Source organism: Exophiala oligosperma, assembly GCF_000835515.1.
Source record: "Exophiala oligosperma strain CBS 72588 unplaced genomic scaffold supercont1.14, whole genome shotgun sequence".
NCBI lineage: Eukaryota > Fungi > Ascomycota > Eurotiomycetes > Chaetothyriales > Herpotrichiellaceae > Exophiala > Exophiala oligosperma.
Window position 1 is genome coordinate 261,731 of NW_015622831.1, and position 19,532 is coordinate 281,262.

Genomic DNA, 19,532 nt, shown 5'->3' on the forward strand with positions numbered 1-19,532 from the left:
TCTCTGCTAAGGGACGGACTGTGAGTCGGGCGGCCATCAGTAGCATCTAGACGTAGTTCTGCTATGGATGATATTGAGCCCTGTTGGCAATCAGTAGCATATAGATATAGGTCTGCTTGTACCGCTTTTGAGATCTTGTCTGCCATCAGTGATATCTAGGCGTGGTTCTAATATAATACATTTTGAGTCCTTACCAGTCGCCGGGTACAAAACAGGCCTCTCCTTTAGGCTTCACGATCACATTCACGTAGGGCATCAGACCTATACAATAACGCTAGCTATTGACAATAACGGTGGACATCATAGAAAGTGGAAGTCTAACAAGGTGCATTCATCTATCTACCTGTGGTATCTTTGAAGGTATGCCGATAAGAAACTCCAAGTGCTGGAGATGTGGAAACAAAAGGATCTCCAATGTCTTTCTCCTTAGTGCCACCAAAACCCCCATTAAACCCGCTCTGGCTGCTATCAGACCCAAGTACTGATGGAAGGCTTTGTACACTCTCTTCGCTGGCTCGACGTAGTAGCCCCGGACCCATGCGACCTCCCAGCAGACCCCGAATACCTCCAGTCCGGGTCGGCAGATCACCCGTGCCCGCAGTCAGCACATACAGCAAGTATTTCAGGTTTGGCAAGGTATGTCGAATGTCAAGTACCCTCAACCGCGCCCGATTCATCAGAAATTCAATATCTTTGTTCAAGAGAAACACTCCGTACTCGAACTTGTATGGTACTGTCGTGGGATGCAGAGGATACCTTCGTTGGCTCAAACCGATCGATACAGGATCAGAAATGAAGGATGAAGAACCGTATGGTTCGATCGGGTATGGTAGAGGAACAGAGAGGTACAGTGACAAATAGTACACCAGTTGGGCGGAAAATCCCAATGCGGCAGCAATTTCATCCCGGTTTGTGTCGTTGTAAACTGAGTTCGGCAGGTGAAGACCTCGAATGGTGAACTGAAGAGTGCGGCCTTTAATGGGTTCAATCGGGTATATAGTGAGCAGTGCTTCACAGATGCGACGCACCTGCCCAGTTGAATCCTTATCGGTTTGTTGCAGTAGGCTCTCGACCTCCTGGCAAGATTTGTGTCTTTCCTCAATCAAGCCCGTCGTCTTGGCCAGCTCTTCGCGGCATTCAGTAAGGTTTTTTCGTCGCTTGGCCAATGAATCCCGCTTCTCGTCCCTACGTTTTGTCAACTGCCGGAGGTGCTTTTGTTCGGTGACAAGAGCTGCTTCAGTGCGCGGTTCGTCAATTTGCAGTTCTGAATCCCCATCGTCATCAACGGTCATAAGATGAGCGTCTAAGATGATCTTGTTGATATCTTTTTCTAGCTGCGTCCTGACCTTAATGGCGTCCTGTATACACTCGTCCAGATTGGCTAACTGCATCAGAGCCTCAAAGGATGCCCCGGGCCTCCTTGAGCCTTCCTTGTGATCAATCAAATGGTCGACCTCGGAGCGGGTATCGGCAGGAAGATCTGTGAAACTGGTGTAGATGCCATCAGAGAGATGCAGGAGAATGCAATTCTGTGGTAGGGGATGATGGAAGTTTTCTAGACTTCGCCCAATGAACTGTAACGATCGGAGATTAAGATCAAGCTCGACCAGAAGGCAATAATCGTCGGCATTTGAGGCTTTGGCCCAGACACGAACAGTACCTTCCTCTGACCGAGCGACCTGAGGATCAGTGTTGTCGAGGTCAAAAAATGCAAAACTTGGATTCATAGAGCGTTCAATGACCTCACTGATGTAGACTGGTCCAGGATTGCCAGGGGAGTGTAGTGAGATCCAGGTATCAGCCAGTCGATTCACAACCATGTCTTCTAATTTTGACTGGCGCGCTCTTGGGCTTGCCGAAGTCCAGTGTAGAGTGCTCCTCCTTCGCATCCTCCCCGTTCCAGGTCTATCCGTGTGTTTTTCGTTCTTTTCATAAGAAGTGGCCGCTTTCTGAAAGGTGCTCGGGGTATGAGTGTCATCAGCGATCACAGTTAGGTTTGTGAAGGAGCGAGACTGGGTCAAAGACTTCGCATCATTCTTGAGTGCGCGCTTCGATGGAGAAGTGAGATTGTATGGCGCATCATCGTCCGTGATTGTCTTTGCATGCTTTCGGGGGCTCGGCGCAGTTACATGGAGATTGCGCAGTGAGATACCATGTAGATGTCGAAGTCGACGATTCTGGGAATATGTCAGTCATGAACTCGGCCACAAAAATAGTCCTAACACACCCATGGATACAGAAAGGGTTTCTCATTGCGGACTTTGGGTGTCGTTAGGTGAGGTTCATGTTCATGGTCGTCCATTGCCTAGGTTAGTGACACTGAATGCATTTCGCGGACGCATAGCAAGCTCTACTGTCTGGTGGGAGCAAGGACAGACGACGACAAGTCTCTGCTACAGCACAGAGGATGCTAAGGCGTGGACTTGGGGTTTGCTTTCAACTGCACAAGCTTTGCGACTTTACATTGCGACACAAAAAGACATGCAATTGATTGTTTGAGCGAGTTGTCACCATATGATGTTGTTCATGCAGCCAATCGGCAATGCAGCAGAACATGCTGCATACCGTAGTGAATCTAAGTCTCCGGAAAATAGGAAAATCCGGCCCGACAAGTCCCTGCATTATCTTCACGAGCTACTTCAATGGTTGGCACCAAGAAATAATCCCATGCATTTTTGTATATCAGACCAAGCTGGAGCATCTGGTTTGAAGGTCCTGGATTGGGTTGGAAGTAGCTTGGTCACTCAGATGATATGGGTTTTGGTCGAGGACAGGAGAGCTGCTGGCGTCCCATCATCCGTGCCAGGAAGGAAGCAACGCATCCTGAGCTTCTATTATGGTTTAGTCCAGGACAGATCATGGACAGGGGAATTAAAAGCATCATCATGATGCCGGCAGAGATGGTATTGATCACGGAGTAGCAGGGCAGAATAGGGAGGATGAGTACGAGTACGAGGTACAGGGGGGAACTTGTAGGCCACCGCCACACTGTGGCTTTAGTCGTAGTGTGCAAAGGCCGCGTACAGTAGGGAGCAGACGAGGCTGGATGCATAAAGTGGCGCTTAATGAAGTCACTCTGTCACTCTTTCGGCAGGAAGGCGCTTTTTAGTGTTTTCTCCTTTCTTCAGTGCGAGACTCGTAACTCTTCCGGCCTCAACTCAACTACTCCTGTTGACACTTCGGATTTTGACAGCACGCGTGAAAACCGACTACCCATATTTTGATCACGTTGTTCGATCTATGCTCCCTCTCTTCATGCCATGATCTGCATTCTTCCGTCCCATCTGCAAATATACACAGACCTGCGGAGAGTGTCATTGAGATCGGACGAGGATACACTTGGTTGGCAACCAGATTAGATTCACAAGCTCGGATTCAATACAAATCTGTTCTCATGGACTGTTCTCCCAGTTGAATCTACCCGCATGGACACGTCCACGAGAGTCGGACACGTTTAGCCTTAACGGCGGCGCACGATCAGATCCAGAACAATTTGCTTCTCCAGTTTGACAGGTTTGACACCTCACCTCTACACTCCCTTTGGTCGAAACGCCTCCTTGCCGTCGTTTGTTCCTGCATCTTCGTGCAATCTCCTTTCCCAGTTTGTCCTACCTGGAGACACACTCCTGAAAAACCTCACACAGTCTCGGTAAGCTCACCAGTCAGCGGATCAAGTCCTACGTCGGTCGAGGGAACCGACCCGCCTCGAGCGACCCATTGTTTAGAGCTATACCCACTAGCCTTGTGTCGTTGCTCCCTCTCGGATGTACCCAGATTTGGAGTTTCCAATGGTAAGGCTCTGCTTCACACCTTTTCATACAGTGCTTTGTCAGGGGTTGGCCTGACGCTCGACCATGGCTTCATTGTTCAGCCTCACCAGACTATTGTACCTATCAATTGCTACCTGTCGAGAAAGACAAAAAGGCGCGTCGTCGAGACTGTCCCCTCCAGACCACCTGGATGGCGCCGCTGCTCGGGCAGAGTTATGATCTGGGCATGACAGTTGTCTTGACAGCACCCCAACCATGCTGTCTAATCTCCCTCGACTACCCGTCAACGGGCCATCAACGAACTCATCGTTGACCATGGCGTGGCTCGTGTTATACGGGGCGCGCTGGGAACCTGGGAAACATATACCTCGAACTCGCCCACATCTTTTTGTCGACCGGTCAAGGAGTCGCTCATTGAATTCCCCTTCGCAGCACAGACATACTCACTCTAGTCACTCTCTTCATTGCGCTGTTATTACCTCGAGGCTGCGCATTGCTCTGCCCTTCGCTTCTCTCGATAATCTAGAAATCACAATTGCAACAACCAACTCGGAATGAAGGCCACTATCAAAGCGCTAGGTCTCCTAGCGACTGCTGGCTCAGCTGCCGCATCATGGACGGATTGGTTCGATCCCGATACCACGGTCACGGCCACGATGACGAGAACCACGGCATACTGCCCATGTAATGGCGAGGTCAGGGTAACTCCTGTCGGACCCGGTCAGGGCAACGTGAATGTGTGGACCACGAGCAAGAATGCTGTTGGCCCGATCTTCACGGCGACCACCACCACTGTTCCGGGCAAGACAATCACCAAAGCGGGTCCCATCGTGGTCGTGTTTGAGACTGGGGGTGTCATGACGACGAAGACCGGTATGGCTATCGAGCTGATCATTCCACCAACGGACCCTGCAAGCTCGACGGTGTACGTGACTAAGACTGTTTGGACTGGAGCTCAACCCACCAACGACCTTGCCTGGGTTGACTGGAATGATGATGATGCTGTGGACGGCGCGACATTGACCAGAACCCACACAGCTGAGACAACAGTCTACGAGGGTGTTACTGCATTCCCTACTCAGACTGACGATGCGTCCTGGTCAGACTGGGCTGCCACAACCAACACTCATACAGTCACCACCAATACGACCGTGACCGTCAGCCCAACCCAGGGCACCACGAGTACCACGAGCAACGGTGTTGGACCCATTGGCGGTTCTACAAGCACTTCTTCCTCTGCAACAAGCAGCAGTGGCGTCGGACCCATCGGCGGTACCACCAGCACATCCTCAAGCATGACGAGCTCGATGAGCTCAACGAGCTCAACCAGTGCATCCAGTACAAGCATCACCAGCACCGGTAGCCCCATCATGGCGAGCAGTTCAACATCGTCAAGCAGCGCGGCTGGATCGAGCACCACGGTGGGCGCCACCACTTCATCCGTTGCGTCGACGACCGTCGCAAGCACCTCAACGACCACATCAGCCAACGGCAATCTCCCAACCACCACCCTTGATGTCCGCGGACTAGACTACCAGAGTGCCATCCTCGAAGCCCACAATATTCACCGAGCCAACCATTCGGCCGCGGCATTGACCTGGAACGCACAGATGGCCACCTACGCCGCGGAGACTGCCGCCAAGTGCGTGTACGGACACGATCTGTAAGTCATGAACCACCCTTTTTACCCGCTCTTGAGTATTAACATTTCTCCAGGACTCCTGGCGGTGGTGGCTATGGCCAGAACATTGGCGCAGGCTACACAGCTGCACAAGTACCCGCCATGATCGGCAATGATATGTACAACCACGAGATGCCCTACTACCCATTGCCGTATGGCGTCAACAACCCAGATACCAGCAACTTCGGCGCGTGGGGACATTTCTCGCAGATTGTCTGGAAGGGAACCACTAGCGTTGGATGTGCCACGCAGGTGTGCCCTACGCTCCAGGGAGCCACTTTCACCCAGTACTTCACCGTGTGCAACTACTATCCCCCTGGTAAGAACAGCCTGATTCTCTACTGAAACATGCAGTCTGACTGACTAACCTTCTCATCTTAGGCAACATTGGTGGCGCGTACTCCAACGTTGGCGCTCCTCTCGGTCAGGATGTTGTCTTCATCCAGACTTAAGGGAGTGATGGCTGCTTAATTTGTTAGATTCGTTCTCTTCTCTTAGCTGATTACTTGTAGCGGGGGGCGTGGAGCTGGTGGTCTCAATAAGCAAAGGCTGTGTCAAAAGTGCCCCGGCATTGACATTACATTCGAACTTGTATCAGCATTTTCTAGGTTCTTTTTGGTAGCAGAGGTGTTTTTCTTCCTCCTAGGAGGAATTGAAGAAGGAGGCTTTGCATTTGAGCGCGGGCTCGCAGCTTCTTATATAGTTCGTAGGAAATCCAATGAAATGATGATAACCCAACACACACAATGAACACGAGCCTTGAAAAACATAGTCCTTGTAGCAGCGAGTACTTTGGAAGATTCAGGAAAATATCGTGATGCGTATAAACTAGGACCGCCTTCATCTACCTCAACTCCGGAACACCATGCTCATCGACGTCGGGGTCAGCCCAGCTAATGTTTGGTTTAGGGTCTGAGGTTGTTAAGGCGAACCTGAAGGTCATCATCTTCCCCTCCGCCGCCTATGGCTTGTGCCACTCGTCCTTCCGGGACGGCTTGCTTCTGTATGCCCGTGGGGGTTTCACCAAGCTGCGAGAGTAAAGCATTAGTCTCTGTCTGCGGTGGGTATTGGGCCAAAGGTGGCGCGGAGGGGTTGGTTTTCCAACTTACGGCATTGTTCAGGTCTACACCGATCTCGTCAAGAACCTGATTGACGACCTCTTCGCCTTCCTCTTCGTCCTCGAGGCCCGTCACATCGTCGATGGCGTCGTCCATCATCTCCTGTCTCTGGTCCATGATGTCGTTCTCTCGTTCGAATTCCATGGCTATCCGCTGCAACGCAGGAAGGTTCATCTGTCTGTTCATACTACCGAGTAGCATGGTGGCGCCCTTCATGGACTGCATCATTTGCTCGTTACTTCGCACCGTCTGTACAAATTACTCTTTGTCAGTTTATGGCATCTGCAGAAAATGACAGGCATATACCGCACCTGTATCCTCAGAGAGATGGCCTGTAGCTGTGTCCGCATCTGATAGAATTTCTGAATGTACCGCCTCGTCCGGACCAGGTCTTTTGCTTGGATCTTGCAGGCGCCAATCTGCCCGTTCTTTGCGCTCTTCTTGATATCCGCGACGAGCTTCTTTTCCTGGTTCTCCAACTTGACCCTCTCTCGGTCGAGTTCACGTTGCGTCTTTTCGAGAGCCCGTTGGTGCTTGCGAAGCCGTTCGGCCGGCGTCATGCGCTTGCCAAAGGCCCATTCTATTATCTTGTTTTGGGATCATGAGTATTAGCGGGGTTGTGGTGAACCGATAAAAAAGTGTTGTGCTTTGCTCACATTCATGATTGTAGTTGCGCTGAGTAGGACGAGGAGGGAATCGAGCTCTTAATTGAGGGTATGCGAAACGGTGCGTTGAGTCGTGTTGTGTCTTGAACGTCGCTGGGTGAATGTTGTTTTGTCGAGATATGTTTATGGTAGAAGCCTTGGGATCCCGCGATCCGCCATACGCAATACGCCGGCGAGTGACGTTGGCAACACGAGGTGTACGAGAAACAGTGGAAGTCCTCCGTAGTGACCGCCTAGGGCAAGTAGTCCGTAGGCACCTTAGCTACCTCAGGGACAGTGCCTGCTGTAGTCAGCACCACTAAATCTCTAGGCCCATCAAACAAGTGGTTGGTTTTCCCAAGGGCAGGAATTCCGGGCCCGGATTAATTACTCACCACCTAAAACCACACTAAAAGTCCAAGTGCAGCCGAAACGCAACGGGATTTGCGATTTTGCCCTTGAGCTTTTTGCACCAAAGCAACAAACATTTACACACAAACACAACACACCTTGCAATCCTAACGACTCCCTGAATTATTTCTCACCTTTATCAGCAAATCTCTTTCATTATTATGGGCGCATCTTGCGCATCGATTCCCGTCGACTGCCGCATGTGCTGAATAAGAAACCATGAGCCAGTCCTACTTCCCCGACGAAGGCTCCTCCTCCTGGCGCCACAGTCCCCAAGACCACGGTGATGCGTCAGACCACGCCGACCTCGACCTCGAAATGGACTCACCTGCGCCCATCCGCCCTCCTTCCTACCGACCAGAGTACATGACCGTGGGGACCGGAGGACAACCGTCTCATGCAGCCGCGTTGATGGAGCAATTGGAACGAGATTCAGGTTATGGCAGTATGCCAGGTGACGTACAGCAGCGTGGTGGCGAGATGAGGTCTTGGGAGGACGAACTGTTGCGAGATAGACCTACGCCTGCACACACCCCCCAAGTCGACGGCCAACCTGCGAAGATGTCCGAGAACGAGAAACGAGCCCTTGCCAGCCATGTTCATCAACTCCATTACAATCAGAACCGAGTGGCGCTCGCCAAAGCCATCAGCCAGACCGTCGAATTGCTGAAGCAATTACAGGATATGAACACGCAATGGCCAGCGCATTACCCTTCAGTGCAAAGATCTGAAGACGATAGACACCCACAGAGACCGGCTTTGACGCAGGCTCAGTCGCATCGAGACGATGCCGATCTATCGAGAGAAATCTTCCTCAAGAATCGTCCTGGAGCACTCAGGCGAGCAGGTACATCGATCGGCGAGGACACGACCGGCGAGTCGAGTTCACAGGCACAGCAGAGAAGGACACCTGAGCCCCGATTAATCACGCCACAGATTGCACAAGAGTTCTCCATCCTCAAGTTGGATCTAAAGGTTGGCGCACTGTCGCAGACTGAGTTGGTCCATTCGCTGGAAAAGAAGTCGATCGCTTCTCTGCTGGACGGGAAGATCAGCCAAAGTGTTCGCCACCTGCTCGCTCTTCGCGATCGGATAGAGGATACTTCGAGCAAGGTGTTGGTGACGGGTGATCTCAATGCCGGCAAGTCAACATTCTGCAACGCACTATTACGGCGGAAGATCCTCCCAGAAGATCAGCAGCCTTGCACCAGCATCTTCTGTGAAGTCTTGGATGCAAAGGAAAATGGTGGACTTGAAGAAGTCCATGCCGTCCACAAGGATTCAATATACAATCGAAACGATGAGAGCACATACGACGCCTACTCATTGCAAGAATTGGAGAAGATCGTTGTGGACAATGATCGGTACATGCAGTGTAAGGTCTACGTCAGGGATATACGGACAATTGATCAATCACTGCTCAACAACGGTGTCGTCGATATCGCCCTGATAGATGCACCAGGTCTGAATTCAGACTCGGTCAAGACGACAGCTGTCTTTGCTCGTCAAGAAGAAATCGATGTTGTTGTGTTTGTGGTCTCGGCGGCGAACCACTTCACGTTATCTGCTAAAGAGTTTATATGGCAAGCTGCTCACGAGAAGGCATATATCTTCATGGTGGTCAATGGATTCGACAACATCAGAGATAAAGAGCGATGTCAAAAGATGATTCTCGACCAACTTGCCAAACTCAGTCCGCAGACATTCAAGGAGGCACAAGAACTAGTCCATTTCGTGTCCAGCAATGCCATTCCAACACAGCCTGCATTGCCGCCCAGTGCGGGTGATGACAGTGGAAGCGGGTCTGGACGTTCAAATCCTCCGGATGGCGACGATGGAGATGACGATTCTGGAAAGGGTAAAGGGAAGGACAAAGAAAAGATGCAAGATTTCGAGGTTTTGGAAGGTGCCCTTCGCAGGTTCGTTCTAGAGAAACGAGCACGGTCGAAATTGGCGCCGGCCAAAACCTACTTGATGAACTGCTTGGGCGATATGAACGTTTTGGCAACAGTCAACCGAGATGTCGCACAAGCTGAACTCGAAAGAGTCTCCAAGGCGCTCGCTGAAATCGAACCCGAATTTGAGGACAAACAGAAGCACCGGACTGTAATTTCCGAACAGATTGAGAAAGACATTGATTCCACAGCATCGGATGTCTACAACCACACAAGGTCGAGCTTGTCAAGTACAATCGCGAATGTCGGTAAGGAGAACCATGGTATCGAGTACCCTGGTCTGTTATCAGCCTTCCAATATGCGGAAGATCTACGAGTTGCCATGCTCGACCAAATCTCTGCGGCGGTCACCAACTGCGAGTCCTACGGTCGAGCCAAAACAGTAGAGGGCGTCAGCATGATCAAGTCTCTGGGGCTGTTGCACGTCGGTGAAGGCTATGAAAATCTCAGTTTCCAAGCAGACAAGATGTTCCAACGACGGAAAGACGCCCTCGTGCGATCGGTGGACACGGATGTGGAGATCTGGGACTTTTTCGACATCGCTGGTCTTTGGGAGCGACAGGAGAAGACCGTCGGGACTGGTCTCGCCCTGACAGTCATGGGCACTGTCGGTTCTAGGGCTATTGGTGGCGTTGGTTGGGTTGATGGTGCCTTTGGTGCAGCAAAGATTCTCGGCAGTCAGAACTTGCGGAGGTTGTTTGTTCCAGGTGTGGTTGCTGCTGGTAAGTCATTCTTTTCCGATCGTCATCTTGGAAAATCTCTAACATATGTTGCAGCTATCCTCACCGTGGCCTATGTCCTGTCCAACATCCCTCAGGCACTTCCTCCACGACTAGCATCGAAACTTTCCGCCACTTTAGCCGAGATGGACTATACCCACAGTAATGCCAACCGCATCGCCGCCGAGGTGAGACGTGTTCTTCGTTATCCAGCACAACGACTCACGACCGACCTTGCTCAAGGGGTAGAGGAGCTCAGACAGAAGAAGGAAGACGTCACCAAGACGAAGCGTGAAAGCGAGGTGGCCAGAAAGTACTTTGGAAACCTCGTGCGGGATTCTTCGGAAACCCGACGACGGGTGTCTTCAATTGACCTGGAAGGGATACCGGGCGCTGTGGGCGCGTATGCTTGATTTTGACGGAGTAACAAGGACCGCAACAACAACAACGAGGAAAATGAACCTGCATGATACCGCTTCTGTCCAGTTGGACTGGTTGTATATTCTCCACTTGCCCACACATAGCAATATACCTAAGTAGCCTCTATTCATGAATGATTAGCGAATGTAATATGAAGTTTGTGTCATGTATGTTTAACCAAGTCACTGCTATGAGAAAGACAATGCTCTGTACGCAAATGAAGGGATGGGTTTCATTGTGAAGGGAAGATAATATTCGGGTAGGGACGTGAGCTGGGAGGAGAAATGGAAAATCACTTTATATATTCTGACGTGTAGCTCGTGCCTACCTTACAGAATAAACAGACCAGAAGAACTGTTTTATATTGCGTCTACGAAACATCCGTCCATACTATGCATACATAGTTGTGCAAGTACGGCGATCCTTTAAAATACTGTCGACACTATTGAGAAAGCCTACCTTTCTACGAAAAACCATGGATGGGGTTGATTGGGGGGAGTATTTCTGTATTCGCTAATCTTAAAAGGAATGCCCTGCTTACCTGGCTTGTATCGAACTGTCCGCTTTTATGAAGAGACCGGAAGGTGACCATCTCAGTACAAATGCATAATTGTTCGGACTTTATCGATCGTCGGCCGAGAGAACGACAAACTGTGGTTGCCTGGCTGAGGCTGGATTGTACAAGTACTCCGTGGCCTACGGAGTTTGTAGAGCATAGAGTACCTAGTTCAAGTACAGTAGGTGGTAATTTCTTAGGCTTTTCTAGGCCTGTTTTAGTGCAGAACTACCCGAGGTACGGAGTACAAAGGACACGTACCTAGGCTAGTTCAAGGCCTGTACAGGAGCATAAAGGACCCTTTTCTAGGTGTGACATTTAGGTACTTTAGGCACCGTCATAGGTGCTACAATGCCAACTTGACGTCCTAAACTGCCAGGGGACTACAATCGCACTCTGTTTGCTTCACACGATACAGTACACGCAGTAATGGCGCTTTTATTTGCTACGTTTTTATTTTTGAAACAACAATATCCGTACCATTTAAAGATCTCTTGTAGTCTGGACAAATCTTGACTCGTACACACTAAAATAAAATACATCGCCACCTTCTTCCCTCCCCTCCTCATTTCCATAATACTCCCCCACACAATTGAACTCCCTTCTGTCCTACTACATCATTCCCCCCCCTCCTGCTCACATTCCTCTTTGTGTTCCTGAACGGCGCCTTTGCCATCTTGACTTGTGCGTGACCCAACAAACCACATACATTCGAACATCGGGCCAGATCATCCTTCCACCTTGCGAACCGCCTCTCACTCGTACTCTCTGTACGAACTCAAATCAACAAAGCCACCCAGTCTCCTCGTACAGAACAACCCCCGTATTGCCTTCTGCTGCCGTGGGACTTTGTTGGACGATCGACCTGCGCCTAACCTCAGTCCCTAGCCGCCTGCGCCTCACTTTCAACCACTTGCATTACCTCGACTCGACTCAACTTAACTCGGCACCTTTCCCTCCTTCATCCCTTACTCGTACTGAGGTTACCTCCTTGCTCCTTCGTTGTAACATCTGCCATCTCACCCCCCCGCCGATCTTATCAAGCTTTTCAAGCTGGCGGGCACCACTGAGCGGAGAACCTCCACGCATGGGGGCTTTCTAAACCGCATGTTTGGGAAGAAAGAGAAGGATGCCGACTCGGATTCTATACAACCTCGCTCCAGCACCGACGGCTCTGCCAATGTAGCAGCGTCGCCCAACAGTCCCATTGCCATCAAGACCAGCGACCTATCTCCCCAGTCCGAAACCCCGGGGCGGAAGCCTACAGAAGACCCTACTTCCTCTCCCAGAGACGAACAGAAAAAGCGCAGGAGTAGTAGCGCCAAAGCGAAAGAGATCTTCACCCAAGCCAAAAATTCGCTCATCCACGGAGACAAGGACGGACCTCAGACACCCATGCAAAAGTTATCCAAAACCGACGCCGCCCTGAGTGTGCCTCAAGGCTCACTCAACAACTCGGCCGGCGAGTCTCGTCCGACACCCAACTCGTCGTTCTTGGTCGGAGTGACCGAGGACAAGAACAAGAAATGTCGCCGGACTATGGAAGACACCCACTCCTACCTCTACAACTTCCTCGGCACCCCCGCACCCGTGCTGACCGACAACGCCCTCACCCAAAAGAAATCGATTGAAGATCGAAATAGCTTGACCTCGATACCCTCGGAGCCTGCGCACCACGTGGTCGAGACCGACAATGGCTATTTTGCCATCTTCGACGGCCACGCTGGCACCTTTGCCGCCGAATGGTGCGGGAAGAAGTTACACATCATCTTGGAGGATCTGATGCGCAAACACCCCAACACACCTGTACCCGAGCTGCTCGATCAGACTTATACCTCGGCCGACAATCAATTGGAGAAACTACCCTTAAAGAACAGTGGATGTACAGCCATTACAGCGGTGTTGAGATGGGAGGACCGCGTACCTACGAATAACTCCGCGACCGGCTCTCAGGCGATCGCGGCATTAGCAGCGGCGGCGGCCAAAGAGGCGGAGAAGAACGAAAAGACCGAGAAAAAGGACGAAACAAACGAGGCGACACCACGCTCTAACTCGACGGCCGAAGCGGCCGCAGCAGCAATCCAAGAAGCCAAGACCAAGGCTACACGGCAGCGAGTTTTGTATACTGCCAATGTTGGTGATGCGCGAATCGTGCTTTGTCGAAACGGCAAGGCGCTTCGCCTTTCATACGATCACAAGGGCATGGATGAGAACGAAGGCAGACGAATCACGAAAGCCGGGGGCCTGATCCTGAATAACCGGGTGAATGGGGTTTTGGCTGTCACTCGGGCACTAGGCGATTCTTACCTCAAAGATCTGGTCACGGGGCATCCTTATACGACAGAGACTGTCATTCAGCCTGACCAAGATGAGTTCTTAATCCTGGCCTGCGATGGGGTAAGCTGATCTTCCGGATCTTGCCAAATGGACATTTACTAACGATTGTGTAGTTGTGGGATGTTTGTTCTGATCAGGAGGCCGTGGACTTGGTCCGTAACGTGCAAGATCCTCAACAAGCCTCGAAAATGTTGGTAGATCATGCGCTGGCTCGATTCTCGACCGACAACCTGTCGGTGATGATTGTCCGTTTCGACTCGAACAAGTTGCAGCAAAACACCAAGATTGGCATCGGAGTCGAAGCAGAGGGTGACAAGGACAAGGGCGCCATCAGCGAAGTTGAAATGATCGTCTCAGAAGCCCGACGTCATTCTGGTGTAGTACAAGAAGGCGCGATTTCCGACCAGGACTCGGAAGAGTTAAGACAATCGGTCATCAAAGAGGCGGAAACCGAGGAAGAAGAGCCTGGACCAGAACTGACGCCAGAAGGGAAGGGAGAGGCGGAAAAGATCTTGGCTTCAAAAGATCAAGATGTCGAGATGACGGACAAGAGTGGATGAGGTTGATGGATGCGTATACCATGCATTTGCAATCCATGAGGTTCTTTTCGAGAGGCATCCGACAGTACATTCGACGCGAGAAAGGGGCGAGGGTGGCACTTTCTCGGTCTTTTGAGGCACATTCGGATGACTAAAATGGGGACTGATGATGTCGAATTCTCTGAAGATTACACGAGTCGTCGGCCTCTATCGTTTGTTTAGGATTCGGTATTCACTTTTCATCTCCATAGAGGTTCAGGTCATTGTGGGGTTTGGACACACTCGGAAGCCGAGTTGGAATACAGAAAGTCCTGGTTACCTACAGATGCTGGGGAGATGAAAGTTTGGCATGTATGCATCTTCTACGAGTAGCACAAGGCAAACGAAGTAGATGGAGTGTACGAGTATTCATGCGGCTTTACTCGGGAGGTGTAAATGCAGTACGGTACCTAAGTAGTTGAGATGTGTGTGGCGCGATCAACTGAATGCACGGTTGATGTCTGAATCAATATCAATTCCTTTTTCCAGTGAGTGAGTCATTCTACTGTATATAAGGAGGATGTAGGGAATGCTAGTAGTAAGTCGAGACAAGGCTGCACATTCGGACCACAGGTACAGATTGTGACTTGTGTGCATGAGAAGCTCATATCTACCTTGCTGGAAACACGCTTTCTCTTAACAATTATTACAGAGTTATAATAATTCTAGTTCTCGTTCTCAGGTTGAAACGGCGGTTCGGAATCATCTTCCTTTTCACCGGTTGTACGGGAGAGGGAAAAAAAGGTTGTACGGAGCTTCAGACCGAGTTCCAGCAAGTCGAAAACTTTGGTACGGAACAGATATACCGAATCGAGAGATGAGCTTTGGAAATTGTTGACCCCGGGGCCAACAAATGTACTGTGACTTTATCCGTACTGTAGCTAATCAATGAGTACTCCGTAGATACTCCGTACACAGTGGACAGAGTTAATCCGTCAAATCTTTTAGGCGGCGCCGGGTTTAAGCTGATAAAGATTCAATTTATAGGTGGCGTCAATTGGCGGTTCGGGGCGAGTGGAAGCCTACAATGGACTCATGGTATTGTACTCGTGCCCTGGGTAAAGAGTACAATGTTCAGCAAAGTCATGGAGTAGTACACGTACAAGACAGTTATGTACCCTAGAGAAACCATTATCAATGACGGCGGCGATATAGAGATAGGAACAGAGTACGGAGTAATAATAACCTCACGGTCGATGATGTGGCTGACTACTCGCATCAATCTGCACAGTCACATCACCGCTTATCAGGATCCATCAATTTATTCTCGTCTATCCAGGGAAGCTATTTATTTATTAGTTACTTGGAAGAAGTCAAGTTGTTATCCGTCAGACTCCACTGGCCTCTTGTCCAACTGGTGCTTGTCATCCGCCTTTGCCTTTGCGGTCGCCATTCAAAAAAAAATATAGCCGGACTTTGTTTCTACTGCCCAAAACCATAATTGTTACTCACATACTCCGTATTCTCCCTACAACTTCACGCCCTTCCCTGGCGACTGCCATCGTCCTAACAACTACGAGTACTCCTTCGTTCCTCAAAAGACCTCATGCTTTCCCCTTGAGTCGCCTTTTCCCTTCCCCCCCAATTCTTGTCCAAACTTCTTCCGGCCCGCCATGGCGAGCAAAGTCGCCCTGCGCCTGAAGCCGGTGAGCTTCTCGATTGCGTCACGCAGGTCAATATCCTCCCTGGCCGCGACCTCCCTCCGTGGGACGGTGAAACCGTCCCCTGTGATTGCGATCGTTCCCAAGAAGCCGCAATGTCTCCCTCGCCTTCTCCTTCGACAGTCCTTCCGTCGCGGCTACGCCGACGCCCCCCAGGCCACCCTCTCCCCGACCCCGAAGCCGAAGAAGCGCTTCAGGTTCTTCCGCTTCATCTGGCGGGTGACCTACCTCTCGACCTGTGCTCTGATCGGGTACACTGGCTATCAAATCTGGGAAGGCCGGAATCCAGCAGAGCAGTTTGAACCCGACCCGAGCAAGAAGACCCTGGTGATACTCGGTACGTGCTTTATTCTGTAATCCAGCTGCGGGAAAAAATCGTACACATGCTGACAATTTTAATCTTTCAGGTACCGGGTGGGGATCGGTCTCCTTGCTCAAGAACTTGGATACCGAAAACTACAATGTCGTCGTCATCTCGCCTCGGAATTACTTCTTGTTTACGCCCCTGCTGCCTTCATGCACCACCGGTACCATCGAACATCGCTCGATCATGGAGCCCATCCGGAACATCCTGCGACACAAAAAGGCACGAGTAAAGTTCTACGAAGCCGAAGCCACCAAGATTGACTACGAGAAGAGAATCGTCTACGCCAAAGATGACTCCGATATCAAGGGTGATACCATGGAGACCGAAATCCCCTTCGACATGCTCGTCGTGGGTGTCGGCGCGGAAAACGCTACCTTTGGAATCCCCGGTGTTCGCGAACATGCTTGCTTCTTGAAGGAGGTCGGTGATGCCCAAAAGATCCGAAAACAGATCATGGACTGCGTGGAAACTGCCACTTTCAAGGACCAAACTCCTGAGGAAATTAAGCGTCTTTTGCACATGGTTGTGGTGGGTGGTGGTCCCACCGGTGTCGAGTTCGCTGGTGAACTTCAGGATTTCTTCCAGGAAGACCTCCTCAAGTGGGTTCCGCAAATCAAGGACGACTTCCATGTCACTCTGGTCGAAGCTCTCCCCAATGTTCTGCCCATGTTCAGCAAACAGTTGATCGAGTACACCGAATCGTCGTTCAAGGAGGAACACATCGACATCCGCACAAAGACCATGGTCAAGAATGTCACGGACAAGTACATCGAAGCCGAGATCCAAAAACCAGATGGAACCAAGGGCATCGAAAAGATCCCCTATGGTCTGCTCGTGTGGGCCACGGGTAACGCTTTGCGCCCTTTGGTCAAGGATCTCATGCAACAAATTCCCGCCCAAAAGAACGCTCGTCGTGGTCTCGAGGTGAATGAATACCTGGTCGTGAATGGTTCCGAAAACATCTGGGCTGTTGGTGATTGTGCTGTCGCCAACTATGCCCCCACCGCCCAGGTGGCGGCCCAAGAAGGTGCTTTCCTCGCCCGCCTCTTCAACACCATGGCCAAGACTGATGCCCTCGAATCCGAACTCAAGCAATTGTCTGCTAAGCAAGCCACCGCCAAGCCAGACGACCGTACTGTCGTTTTGAACGAAATCAATGAGCGTCAACGACAACTTCGCCGTGTCAAGCAGATTGGTCCCTTCCAGTACTCGCATCAAGGATCTTTGGCCTATATTGGTGCGGAAAAGGCTGTGGCGGATGTGTCTTGGTTCAGCGGCAACATTGCATCCGGTGGTACCATGACCTATCTATTTTGGAAGAGTGCATATTTGAGCATGTGCTTTAGCAGTAAGTTTCTTGCCATTCACCTTAACATCTCCTTTCTGCCTTGATCTGGTGGTGTTTTCCAGAGTATAATGGCTAACGAATTTCCGTAGCACGAAACCGTGTTCTCGTTGCTTTTGACTGGGTCAAGGCCAAGTTCTTTGGCCGTGACGTGTCCCGGGAGTAGGGTAATGAACGAAGAATTTAACATCCGCCCACTCTTTTCCTACCTACCCAGGTAAGGTAATGAGAGAACAAAGAAAAGGCCATGGACTCCGCCATATAGTTTGTATTGTTTGATTTGTTGAGAGCGTTGAGTCTGGCTAGGCAAGGGAAAGGAAGGAATGGAACATTCTAGGACGGGATTTACGTTTCTGCTTTTGTTTTTGCCTGTCCTTTTTCTTCTTCTGTTCCTGTCTAGGTAGAAGGGGAGAGAAAAAAGAAAGGAATGGAAAAAAAGCCAAGCAAGTGGTGGGATGTCTGTGTAACTACCTTGTCAAAGGTTTATGTATTACTTCCTCAAGGATGGAAATCAAGTCGCATGCACATGTTGTGATATTTTGTCTTTCTTCGACTCGAATGGTGGGTGGACAGGAAGGAGTATAGTATTGAACTCCTTCGATATTTCTACAGTTATTGACCCAAGTCTGTATGGGGTAATGCAAAATCAAAACCACACCAATTCCGGTCCCATCTTCTACCTCTCTTTTTTTCCCCCTTGACTACCACAACTTGTTCTCTTCCTTGGCCTTTGTCACGCCGCTCCGCGCCCGGGCCTTTTTCAACTCCTTCAACTGCTCCTCGCTGATGGGGGGTTTGAAGTACAGACTTGCTCCCTCACCCTCCTTGACCGTGTGGCTCAGGTACCCTCGATTCCTGGCGTCTCGGTAGTACTCCATGTCCTTCCGCGACGTCGGGTCCGGCAGTCTGTAGTCGTAGCCCATGCCGGCCACGCGCTCCTCGAGGGTCGACCCGCCGGCCTCCAGCAGGGCGGGCTCGCCGATGGCCCGGGGGTCCCAGCGCAGCGACACGAACGGGTGCATCTCGCCCTTTTTGATGCGCCGGATCGCCTGTTCGGTGTAGAACCGGGTCGTCACGCTGCCGCCGGCGGCCTCGACGGCCGCGATGGCCGACTGTGAAGCCTTGGACACGACGATGTGGACGGGAGTCTTGAGCTCGGCGGCCCCGTCGGCGAGGAGTTTGACACCGTCTTTCGGTCGGTTGATGAGTCCCGACCGGCAGAGTTCCAAGAACGTGATGGGTTTGCTCGGGTCCAGACGTTTTTGGTCGATCCAACTTTGAATCTTGTTCAGATTGACCGGGGTCATCTCCGTGGCGTGTCTAGAGTCGGCAACAACACGTTAACATTTTGTTTTGCCAAACCTTACAGCTTTGCGGCATCCACCGGTAAAGGGACAAAAACTTACAGATTTACAAAACCATATTTGCCGTGTACAATATGTTCGGGAGTTTGACCTCCATTGAAACCTTCCGGGACCTTGCCATGCTGTTTCTGGCCGTCCGAACCTCGACCTGACTTGCCACCGTGCCCTGAAGCTGGACCACGTCCTCGTCGGATGCGTCGATTGTAGGCGCCAGGTCGGTCGGAGAGCTCGCTCAAGATCGAGGCATGTCGTCGGGGTTGAGTATGGAGGAAGGGGAGGAGAAAGGACGGGATGGAAGCGGAAGGGTTTGACAGTAAGGTGTCGAGGTTGGCGCCTGGTGCGGCCAGCCGGAAGGGGAGTCGTGGCGGCATCGGCGGCGACTCAGGTTTGGGTTGGTGTCGGTACAAAAAGACGACGGGATGGTTTGTCTGAAGCTCTGCTCTGAGACAATCTAGAGTTCCATACAAAAAGTCCGCAATGCTGGTTTTTGTGAAAACGACGCCGCCTTAACACAGTTTCGCGACTGCGCCGTAAGACCTACCGAAGAGACCTCGCTGCTTTTGTAGAACAGAAGCCCCGTATTCTTTCTCCGTTCACGAGTGAAAA

General features: G+C 51.1%; 7 protein-coding genes across 8 annotated transcripts; 4 read left to right on the forward strand and 3 right to left on the reverse strand.

The window, feature by feature from the left end:
* Nucleotides 1–316: 316 nt before the first annotated feature.
* On the reverse strand, nt 317–2,511 carry PV06_10614 (uncharacterized protein). The gene is made up of 2 exons (XM_016412180.1): nt 2,228–2,511; nt 317–2,177 (listed from the first exon to the last, which is right to left on the reverse strand). Exons 1-2 carry the CDS (start codon nt 2,300–2,302, stop codon nt 336–338), a joined length of 1,917 nt encoding a protein of 638 aa, XP_016257488.1. The 5' UTR covers nt 2,303–2,511; the 3' UTR covers nt 317–335.
* A 1,551-nt stretch (nt 2,512–4,062) lies between these two features.
* Nucleotides 4,063–6,198, forward strand: PV06_10615 (uncharacterized protein). Its single transcript, XM_016412181.1, has 3 exons — nt 4,063–5,433; nt 5,487–5,770; nt 5,833–6,198. The coding sequence occupies exons 1-3, from the start codon at nt 4,325–4,327 to the stop codon at nt 5,901–5,903; spliced, it is 1,464 nt and encodes a 487-aa protein (XP_016257489.1). The 5' UTR covers nt 4,063–4,324; the 3' UTR covers nt 5,904–6,198.
* On the reverse strand, nt 6,038–7,442 carry PV06_10616 (uncharacterized protein). The gene is made up of 4 exons (XM_016412182.1): nt 7,226–7,442; nt 6,881–7,156; nt 6,561–6,818; nt 6,038–6,479 (listed from the first exon to the last, which is right to left on the reverse strand). The coding sequence occupies exons 1-4, from the start codon at nt 7,229–7,231 to the stop codon at nt 6,357–6,359; spliced, it is 663 nt and encodes a 220-aa protein (XP_016257490.1). The 5' UTR covers nt 7,232–7,442; the 3' UTR covers nt 6,038–6,356.
* Nucleotides 7,443–7,675: 233 nt separating this feature from the next.
* PV06_10617 (uncharacterized protein) lies at nt 7,676–10,884 on the forward strand. Its single transcript, XM_016412183.1, has 2 exons — nt 7,676–10,301; nt 10,356–10,884. Exons 1-2 carry the CDS (start codon nt 7,844–7,846, stop codon nt 10,709–10,711), a joined length of 2,814 nt encoding a protein of 937 aa, XP_016257491.1. The 5' UTR covers nt 7,676–7,843; the 3' UTR covers nt 10,712–10,884.
* Nucleotides 10,885–11,825: 941 nt separating this feature from the next.
* PV06_10618 (uncharacterized protein) lies at nt 11,826–14,678 on the forward strand. Its single transcript, XM_016412184.1, has 2 exons — nt 11,826–13,671; nt 13,725–14,678. The coding sequence occupies exons 1-2, from the start codon at nt 12,382–12,384 to the stop codon at nt 14,169–14,171; spliced, it is 1,737 nt and encodes a 578-aa protein (XP_016257492.1). The 5' UTR covers nt 11,826–12,381; the 3' UTR covers nt 14,172–14,678.
* A 792-nt stretch (nt 14,679–15,470) lies between these two features.
* PV06_10619 lies at nt 15,471–18,228 on the forward strand. 2 transcript variants are annotated; one of them, XM_016412185.1, is made up of 3 exons: nt 15,471–16,187; nt 16,258–17,565; nt 17,655–18,228. In XM_016412185.1, the coding sequence occupies exons 1-3, from the start codon at nt 15,803–15,805 to the stop codon at nt 17,726–17,728; spliced, it is 1,767 nt and encodes a 588-aa protein (XP_016257493.1). In that variant the 5' UTR covers nt 15,471–15,802; the 3' UTR covers nt 17,729–18,228. The 2 variants fall into 2 exon arrangements, with proteins under 2 accessions (XP_016257493.1, XP_016257494.1); XM_016412186.1 differs by having other exon boundaries at nt 15,471–17,565.
* Nucleotides 18,015–19,360, reverse strand: PV06_10620 (ribosomal protein L15). Its single transcript, XM_016412187.1, has 2 exons — nt 18,969–19,360; nt 18,015–18,882 (listed from the first exon to the last, which is right to left on the reverse strand). Exons 1-2 carry the CDS (start codon nt 19,295–19,297, stop codon nt 18,264–18,266), a joined length of 948 nt encoding a protein of 315 aa, XP_016257495.1. The 5' UTR covers nt 19,298–19,360; the 3' UTR covers nt 18,015–18,263.
* Nucleotides 19,361–19,532: the final 172 nt, after the last annotated feature.